This window comes from Bidens hawaiensis, unplaced genomic scaffold (genome assembly GCF_021521415.1).
Source record: "Bidens hawaiensis isolate Kalapana, Puna unplaced genomic scaffold, B.hawaiensis_p1.1 tig00015556_1, whole genome shotgun sequence".
In the NCBI taxonomy this organism is placed as follows: domain Eukaryota; kingdom Viridiplantae; phylum Streptophyta; class Magnoliopsida; order Asterales; family Asteraceae; genus Bidens; species Bidens hawaiensis.
This window is the reverse complement of record NW_027492394.1, coordinates 238,898-248,889: the sequence shown is the minus strand read 5'-3', so window position 1 is coordinate 248,889 and position 9,992 is coordinate 238,898. Positions and strand designations below refer to the sequence as shown.

The 9,992-nt window shown below is 35.6% G+C and overlaps 2 protein-coding genes across 2 annotated transcripts; both read left to right on the top strand.

The window, feature by feature from the left end:
- Window positions 1-477: 477 nt before the first annotated feature.
- LOC143549398 (bidirectional sugar transporter SWEET2-like) lies at window positions 478-2,063 on the top strand. Its single transcript, XM_077040298.1, has 6 exons — window positions 478-562; window positions 801-837; window positions 940-1,156; window positions 1,227-1,385; window positions 1,463-1,582; window positions 1,679-2,063. Exons 1-6 carry the CDS (start codon window positions 502-504, stop codon window positions 1,790-1,792), a joined length of 708 nt encoding a protein of 235 aa, XP_076896413.1. The 5' UTR covers window positions 478-501; the 3' UTR covers window positions 1,793-2,063.
- Window positions 2,064-6,090: 4,027 nt separating this feature from the next.
- On the top strand, window positions 6,091-9,059 carry LOC143549415 (protein FLX-like 1). The gene is made up of 4 exons (XM_077040313.1): window positions 6,091-6,785; window positions 7,027-7,196; window positions 7,290-7,384; window positions 7,552-9,059. Exons 1-4 carry the CDS (start codon window positions 6,178-6,180, stop codon window positions 7,642-7,644), a joined length of 966 nt encoding a protein of 321 aa, XP_076896428.1. The 5' UTR covers window positions 6,091-6,177; the 3' UTR covers window positions 7,645-9,059.
- Window positions 9,060-9,992: the final 933 nt, after the last annotated feature.

Sequence of the window (9,992 nt, the reverse complement as noted above, 5' to 3'; positions counted from 1 at the left end):
AAATGCTGATGGAAAAGCAAAAGGAACGTATCCGAAAGAGGTTGATCGAAGAAGACCAAGCCGAAGAATAAGAATAATGTTTTTTTAGTACTTTAATTTTTATTTTATTTTTAGTTATTAATGTTTTTTTTTTAATATATGTTTTTTTTAATAATTTATGAGTTTTTTTTAATAATACTTTTTTTGAATATATTTATAAAAAAATAAAAAAAAAATCCGCTGGAGCCCCTGCTCGCGCCCCTCCACACCAGGGCCAGGGGCTCCAGCGGGGGCTCCAACACCCATCTTATCCAGTTTCTCTCTCTGCCACACGTCACAATATTATTGGCTGGAGCCCCCACTCACGCCCCGTTAGAGCCCCCACCCCTCAGCCTAATAATATTAAGGAATTGTATTATTATTATAAACACGTTCACATTTAGATTACCGTACCAATTTCACCAAACAGCTAATGTTTTTCTGATATCTGAAGAACAACAGTTTGAATTCTTCCATCTATCCATGGCTGCTTTGCTCTCGCCTCAAATGTTTGAAGCTTGTAAGCAGGCTGCTGGAATTGCCGGTGCGTATTATCTCTTCGTCTTAATGCTTCTAACTGTGTAGATTAGGAGCCGTGATTGTTTAATATTAAGCTTCTAGGGCTAATTTGTGCTATCAATTTCAAAAATTAGGGTTTCAAAACTTCAAATTGCATTATTATAGTTACTTATATGAAACTGGATCTGGTTTCATAAGATTTGCATATGGTTATTTGAGCACAAAAGTTGAGTGTTCACCTTATAGTATGTATATATTTGCAGGCAACATATTTGCTTTTGGACTTTTTGTGTCACCAATGTAAGTATCAACAAAAGATATCTCAAATAGTCAAATATTCACAGTTACTTTTAACAAAAACTAACTTTTTGGAAATATTATTATTGTTATTATTATTTCCAGACCAACTTTTAGAAGAATTATCAGAAACCAATCAACCGAGCAGTTTTCCGGAATCCCGTACATTTACGCCCTGTTGAACTGCTTGATCTGCGCCTGGTACGGCTGCCCGCTCATATCATATGATAATTTATTGGTCACGACAGTCAATTCTGTCGGTGCGGTTTTCCAATTATCATACATTATTATCTTTATAACAAATACTGAGAAACGCAACAAGGTTAGAATACATATAATCTGTCGCATTTATCGAAATGATTCAAATATTAAACGAGACTTCGTCTTTGCAGTTCAGGATGTCTGGATTACTGCTGGCGGTGTTTGTTGTATTTGCAGCCATTGTGATCGGGAGTTTGCTTGTTACTGATCTTGAAGTTAGACATTTAATCATCGGGTTTTTGAGCTGTGCTACGCTTATATCAATGTTTGCTTCCCCGTTATCAGTAATGGTATGTTACATTATTATTGTTTTATCACTTAAGTTAAATTTCATAACTTTAAATGATATAATCATTTTTCGTTACAGAATGTAGTGATTCAAACCAGAAGTGTTGAATTCATGCCATTTTACCTCTCACTTTCCACTTTCTTGATGAGTACCTCATTTTTATTATATGGGATATTCAATTTCGATCCTTTTATTTATGTAAGCTCTAGCTTCTAATATTATTATTCTGTTTTGGATGATGATGATGATTATTATTATTAATCAGCCTCTAACATATGTTTGTTTGAATTTTAGGTTCCGAATGGTATAGGGACGATTTTGGGAATCGTGCAATTGGGTTTGTACTTCTACTACCATAATGAATCAAAACAACAAACCAGAGAACCGTTGATACAGTCAGTTGCATGAACACTGTAAGTTCATATCTTCACTGTGTGATCAAACACGCATCGGTTTTTGCATGTGTGAACTTGATTGGGTCTTGAGTTTTGATCTTTGATTATCGTGAAAGATCGGGCCGGGTGCTGAATTGTTGGATTTGTGTCAATGTGTGAATTTGTTTGTAAAGTTGAAGCCCCACGTCGTCTATGTAATATATTCATTTCCATTTTGTTGTCGAGAGGTTTGTCCTGTATTTCAAATTTCCTACTGTTTAATAAATTTGATTCACTCAAGTATACTGAAGTTACAAGTTTCTCTCCTTTATGTTTCATCGTATACTATATAAGTTATGTTTTTCAGCGGACAATGGGCGTGAATTGGGTTTCTGTAGTCTCGGGTGTGCATAGATCAGTTTGGGCTCAAACCAAACCAGAACTGAAATTCCAGTTTTCGGTTTCTGTTTTACATTTGAGCTCGAACTTTTGTGGTCCGGACAAAATTGGCCCAAACCAATGATTTTGAGCCGGAAACTTTTTGCCTGAAAACATTTGTTAATCATCTATTAATTAATTTTGGTATGAATCTTTTGATCCAAAATAGTAAATTTGTGTTATGTTTCGCATGGGACTACGGGCCTGATTTCGTTCACGGTTTAGTTGGATTATTGATCAGTTCAGTTTCGGTTTTGCATCGAGGGTTTAATTTTTTTTGGCTTGAAAGAAAATTATCCTTTGGACTTGGAAAAAGATTAGCAAGGCAATGAATTGGGTTTAGAAGTTGTCTAGAATTTTCACTAATAACCTATAAATGAATTCAGGTATCAAACAACTAGCGAGATGTTAGGAACGAAACAACCTAAAAAGGCCACAACACGAAATTACACCAATCTATCCATCTAATACTTTTAAGGGGAGATCGATTTTTCACCCAAAGATAAGAACAAGTTTTATATCCTTCATAGACTTCAATAAGCTAACCGGGATATTCGAGAAGATGAGATCACTTTTAGCCATCCAAATGTACCACCAAGCGGTGAGAATGATATCATACAACACCTTACGTCTCCTATGATCCAAATTACTCGTTTCATGAATCTTGAGTGAGTCGGTAACCAAGAGAGCATTATCACAACTGAATGGTAATTTTTGGTTTTCATAATAAGCACAATCGATTCAATGGCTTTGGTTATTTTGGTTCAGACGTTCGGTTAATAGTTTTTTTCTCAGCCAATCTAGTTTGTTGGACAATTTTTTTCATTCAATTAGCCGTTGGAGACGATTTAATTAACAGTCACGTGGTGGATGTGTGATGTTACGGTAGATCAATAAAGAGACCTAACAATTTTCAACTTTTTTGGTACATATGAAATTTAACAGTTATTTAAAAAATAGAATATTTAATTATCTAATATCTTTAGTCATTTTATGTTTAAAAATTATACAATTAACGAAAGAGTTTTGTTTTTTCTAAGTATTAAAATATCTAACCCTTTTAATTGTCTCAAGTAACATTGTTACCTTCTGACTAGGTCAAGGCGTCAAGCGAGTTTGGGCCGTGCTAACTTTTTGATGAGTTTGCGTCAAAGTGGGTCGTATTGACTTTTTTACGTTAACTTTTTATGGGTCGTTTACGAGCATTATAGTTATGAAATACGTAGGTGCTTTAATGCTTTATTCTCGTCTTCTTGGTTACCATGTCATCCCAAATACGAGTGAATAACATAAATGTAGTCATTAATGGATAAAATACGGATGAAATGTTCAAGCCTCAACCACAAAGTAAGTCAGGAAATGATTTTAACCCTTCGTTTAATAATATCTAAAATAAAACCTCCTAAAGTGATTGACATATAACACGTAGAAATCAACAGAGTGTAGAGATATCCTTTAATCTAAAAAACAAATAATATCATAACCATATATAGGAAGCAAATAACAATATACCTATTGAATACAAGCAAATCTCCTTTAGTCATGTTTATGAAAATATTCTTATGTCACCAAAGATGAAGGTTTGCTACATTCTAACTTAGAGAAATGAGAGAATACCCCAACAAATTGTCATTTTTAGGTCATATGATGCCCAAGTTTATGAAGTTGAATGAAACTGTTAAATTTAATATCCTTAGAACCCGTGTTACAAAACTAAAGTGATTGCTACTAGTGGTAAATCACACTTGGTTATCATTGACAAATGCAAGTTAGTGGTGAAGGCCGATAGAAAGTTACCAGCGATGAGGCTAAGATAAAATTACTGTTAAAGATTAAGTTACTCTTGATAGTAACTTAGTACCAAACAAGAACAGAGAGTAAGTTGCCACTATTGAGCAATTTACTATTAAAGCTAAATGACTGCCGATGAAGATAGATTGTTGTTGAACAACTATTGATGACAATCACCAAGTTGTTGGCAATGGAACAATAGATTAGAAATACACGCATGCAATGCTAGGGATTTTGAAGGTAAAGATTCGAGAAAGATAGACATTACTTTTGTATGATCCGTGTTTTAAGTTATCTTATGAAATGCTAGATATGGAATAGCTTAAGGGATCGTATGTATTCAACTGTAATTTGCAAACTCTAATAGTTATATTACTTTGATATCGTTTTCGTTCAAACAGTGACCCTAATTATTAAGTACTTTTGCTGTTATTTTAAACTAAATTTTGGTTAATCAATCAATTATGTTATTATTTAAATCATGAATTGATCAAAATGGTGTAAAACGTGGTAATGTATGATGGGGGTATGAAAGAGGCCATGTGACAAAAGTACCATGTGTCTGTGTCATTATTAAAATCAAGATCGTAGGATCATGTGGGTACTTCTTAGTTCTTACACATAAATAGAGAGACCTTTCAAACTTTATGTCCATTGTGTCATTATCGATTGATTTACATGGAGGTTGGGGGATTTTATACGATTATATGGCTTGCTATATTACACATATTTTATGTACTAACTTTTTTCCGCACAAAAGTTAATATATTCATACCCAATTAAAAATCAATCACTTTAATGACGCTAAAAATATATTACATGAGTTAAATGCTACTTAAGTACACGCGAAAGAAACATCAATATTATGGGTGATTACTAGGAATCTAGATAAGTACACACAAAACAAACATCAATATCACGAGAGATTACAAGGTCCGATAGTAAATGTTACAATTTTAGATCAACACTTTTCTAAAAAGAATATGCATGTTCGATACCATGATTAAGCCACCCTAATCAACGACAATCTCATGGTCAATATCATGGAAGTACCATGTATTGATGAACAACCTCCAAACAAAAATTGAAGAGCGGACTTTCTCGAAGAATTCAAACCCATTTCAATAATAATATAGACATGCTTAAAACTATACTATTATCTAGTAAACCCTAAACATCTAATATATGAAAATACTTACACGTCTGAAATCCATTATAAACCAAAGACTTTTAGTAGCCCATGAGAACCCGTGAGGGTAAACATTTTAACCTAGCGGCCCTATGTTCCATAAACGATTTACTTACTTCCCGACTAAAACCATTAACTTATCAGCTTTAGTTCCAAAAACTATTTATCATCGATTTCACCTACTCTGAATATTGCCACCTATCAATTCCAGTTCCTACCAATACTGCTAGCGATCAATATTCCAGCTTCCGATTTTAATGATGAGTCCGAATTCTAGTTCCAACGTTTATATCAATTCCAGTTTCCGCCATATAAAAAACTTTGTTGAAAACTTGATCTTTGATTACGGAATCATATACTTTTCAATTATTTACCAAGTCGAAATTTTATTTTTATAGAATTACGGTATTAACTAGTCATTCCACCGGTTGAACCACCTGACACAAACGTTCATAACTTAACCGGGTCGGATTAAACATCCGACAAGCTCATACCGCCGCTGCAAGGACCCTCTCAATCGAAGACCCCGTACACCAGAGGTTTGCATGGTCACTTGATCGTCTCTTAGATTTTTATTTTTCTATTTGATTATAGGTTTTTGTCAATTAGGGCTTTTCTTAATCCACTGATCATAATTCGTCCGATAACTTTTTCCAATTCATCCGTTGATTATTATATTAAATGGTTTAATGCTACCAAGTTACTGCAAAACTATCTATTGATTTACAAATTTCAACCAATCATTTGGCTTCTGAGTTCTTTTATTGAATCATCGAATCACGTGAAGCAATTTAATCTTCCTTTATCTTAGGGTTCAAAGCTCTTAATTAGGTTTTTGGAGTAATTAATAATTTTAACATCTCTTTTATTGCGGTTATTATTATTTGCTTATTTTCTTATTTCTTTGTGTTTAGGTATATATTTATATATATTCATACACCAGATTCGATACACTTTTTAAGGAGTTAGGTTCTGTCATTTGTTGAATAATATTGAGTAAGATGTCTGGGAGGAATCGAGGACCTCCACTTCCAATGAAACCGGGCCCACACGGTGCAATGCCGCTCATACACGAGCCACCGTACGGAAGGAACCTAGGCCCGATGCCCCACCCGCCTCACCCTGCTTTGCTTGAAGAGATGCGGGAAGCTGAGTTTGCACGGGCTCACAGACCGCACCCGCCTCACCCTGCTATATTTGAGGAACAGTTAACAGCTCAACATCAGGACATTCAAGGGCTGCTGGGTGATAATCAACGGTTAGCTGCAACTCACGTTGCACTTAAGCAGGAGTTAGAGGCTGCACAACATGAGCTGCAACAAACCGATCATTTTGCGAGAAACTTTCTGATGGAGAAGGATATACAGATTAGGGAGTTGTATGAGAAGTCGGCTAAAATGGAGCATGATCTTCATGGGGTTGAAGGCATGCGGGCTGAGATTATGAAAGTGCATGCTGATATTAAGGAGTTGACTGCCACACGTCAGAAGCTTACTGTTCAAGTTCAGGCTATGACGCAAGATTTTGCTAGAGCTAATGCTGACTTGCAGCAAGTTCCAGCGTTAAAGTCGGAAATTGGAGGGCTTAGACAGGAACTGCAACGTGTGAGGTATGTTTAGATCTCTAGTAATAATGTTGTAATATTTTATGTTTTTGACATGCCTATATATCATTTAATTAGTTATTCTGAGCTGTTGTATGTTGATATGCAACTATGATTTATGTTGATGTTAAGTTTTGTTTAATTGTAGAACCACCATCTGTTTAATTATTTGTCCAAATATATGAAGTTCCTGAAAACAAATACTTTGCATATGAATGTGTATTGACATGATATTTTGTTCTTCAAGGGCTGCAACTGAACATGAGAAAAAGATTCATGCAGAGAACTATGAACATGGTCAAGTGATGGAGAAGAATTTACTCTCTATGGCTCGTGAGTTGGAAAAGTTGCGTGCCGAGATGGCTAATGCTGAAAAAAGAGCACGTGCTGCAGCACCAGTAGCGAATCCAAATCCTGGTATGAATAAGCTTATTAAAACTGTTTCTTCTTAATGCTTTTTATACAGCAATATTTTTTGTTTTAATGGTTATCTTGGGTGTTTTTACACAGGCTATAACACAAATTATGGCAATGTTGAAGCTAACTATGGAGTGAATCCTTATCCTGCAAATTATGGGATGGCTTCTACTAATCCAATGAATCCTGTATGTTATTTCATTTTTTCAGTTATTTATTTATTTATTTTGGTGGTGTAGTTTGTCAGTTTATCTTCATTTTGTTGCTTTTAATATTTACTTAAGATTTTGTTAAAAAATAATCATTCATTTTTGGGGCTTAAATTTTTATACATACTGCTGTTACAAACTATCAGGTGCAGCCTGGTGCTGAAGGCTATCCACAGTATGGACCTGGACCCGGATCATGGGGAGCCTATGACATGCAACGGGCTCAAGGACACCGATAAACTTATGCATGCAAAGCTGTGGTCTCTTGGATTGCTTACCAGAGCAAAAATATGGTACTTTGAATTGAAGTTTAGGTTTGTTTGAATTGTTAGTCTCATTAGAGACGTTTATTACTATATGCATATGCTATTTGGATATTGTTGCTTTTCGGCAGTTAATTTGAACTTAGAATTGCCTTTTTATATTATATTGATGCCGTTTGTCTGTGTGTCGTTTGAAGCATGTGTGTGTCATCATTTGAATTATTTTCTTGACTGTTGTTTAATTAGTGAATTGTGGATGTGCAAGATATAATTAACATTCATTTGTACTTTGGTTAGCTGATGCCATTCAAAATAGAACTTCAATATCCTTGATTAAGCCGTCAGCTACTTAAGGCTGAATTTATGTGTCATACACTCATGGGTTTAACCTACCCTGACAATATTTTTTTTTTTGAAGACTGATGAGTTAGCAAGGAATGTTTAGTTAAGGTTCTTGAATTTGTTACTGATGATCTTTAAGCTTCTAGTCTTTTACAGAATGTTCATTTTTAAGTATGGTGTCAAAACATTAAATGCCTTTGGAATTACAGGGTGGTTTAGGTGATTCTTGGTTACAATCCCCATTAACAAGTGTCTGGAGTTTCTTTTTAATTGAGGTAAACTAGTGTTACTAAGCTGATAGATTTACATGTACAATCGCATCAACTTGTAAGTGCACCAAAAGTTATGTATCTCTTAGAGACTATTTCCTGTAAAACTCAGCCTAGAGCTAATTATGACAGCTAGGCTAAAGCACTACACATTTGGGTGGTGAGGCTATAGAGCCTCTTGGATTTTAGGACTACATGGTCACTGTGTGTTGTGTTTCTTATTTGCATTTTTAGATATTAAGTTCTGTGCAAAACTTTTAAGATGCTACATCAAATCAGTCATGTCTGTGTGTTTGTGGTGATGTATATCCTAGATCATGTACTGTGCATCATTGGGAAACAAAGGAAATACCGATTATCAGTTTGTAACACGTGTTGTGGTGTTATAGTTTTCTAGCCAAAAGAGTCAACTTATAGAAATTACGTAGTTAAAGGCGTCTCAGGTGTCAGGCAAGGCGAGAAGCAGCTAAAACGCATTGCAGCTATCAAGGCACCCCGACAGCATTTTGGCCAAATTCTGGCCTGAACAGCTAAAAGTGGTCCGAAACTTCCAGAAAGGCCTAGAACAGCCTAAACTAGCTCTAAAATCTTACAAGTGGTTTATTTATACCATGCGATTTGTTTAGAAAGCCTAGGCCCAAGGCTCACTCTTGGTGCCTTGAGTGCATCTAGAGCCTTCAATTATCTAGTTTAGAAGTTACTGAATTATTATTTTGTTTAAACTGTCTTTCTTGGATGGGAACATTGAGTTCTGTGTACATCTTCACTGACGCTGCCCATAGTCCCTTTTTTGTTGTGTGTGTGGGTGGGTGGGTGTGTGGGGGGTGGGGGGGGGGGGTTGTTTGGAGCTGAGTTGGGACCTCAAGGTTCGATAAATTACACTGCACAATAACTTGCTCATCAGTGTTATTTTTGGCTCTGTGAGGATCGGGTTATCTCAGCTTTTAGAATTTACTAAATTATGGATGGGTTTAGTTCTATGTAAGGTGTACCTCATTACCCAATCATGTTCTTGTTTGGAGGGGGGACGGGATGGATTTCTCGTTGACTTGCAGCTGAGTACTGTAGATAGCTGTTCATTTGTTATTGTTTCATGATGAAACTTTCATTGTTTGCTGCTGGATTAATATGCAGCAGTGATCTACTCCATTATGTTGGGCAGTTTTTCGTGTGTGTTTTAAAGACAGCATTTGCCCTCTTGTCATGTCATATCATGTTTGATGTCTGTACATTAAAATCACTTTTTTTCCTTCAATGAATCTCTCTTAATCATCAATTACAACCACTGCAAAATTTTCCCGTATTCTACATTGGCCATTAAACTCAGGTTGCTTCGTTGTTCCTTTTTTTATTATTGATCATGGTACTACTCTTTATGGGATGGAAAGGGGCTACCTGTTTGATACACTGTAGTTAGTATTATAAATGTTAGTTATGAGAAGCCGGAATATAGGAAGAGTTGACTTCTGTTCACACACATGTACATGGTGCAAATATGAAGAACATTGTGGAATAGGGTAATGATGAACAAGCCTATTGGGTGTGGCATCGGTTATGCGTACAACAAACAGTCTAATGTCAACACCTCAAGGGACCTTTTTAATTGCATGATGCTACGGTATTTGGAGTGGAGGCGCACAATCAAGTAAGTGATGAAATTTTGTGAGCAAATCAGTGTTTCCTTTTTTCTGTGGGTTATAATGTTGAATGTAG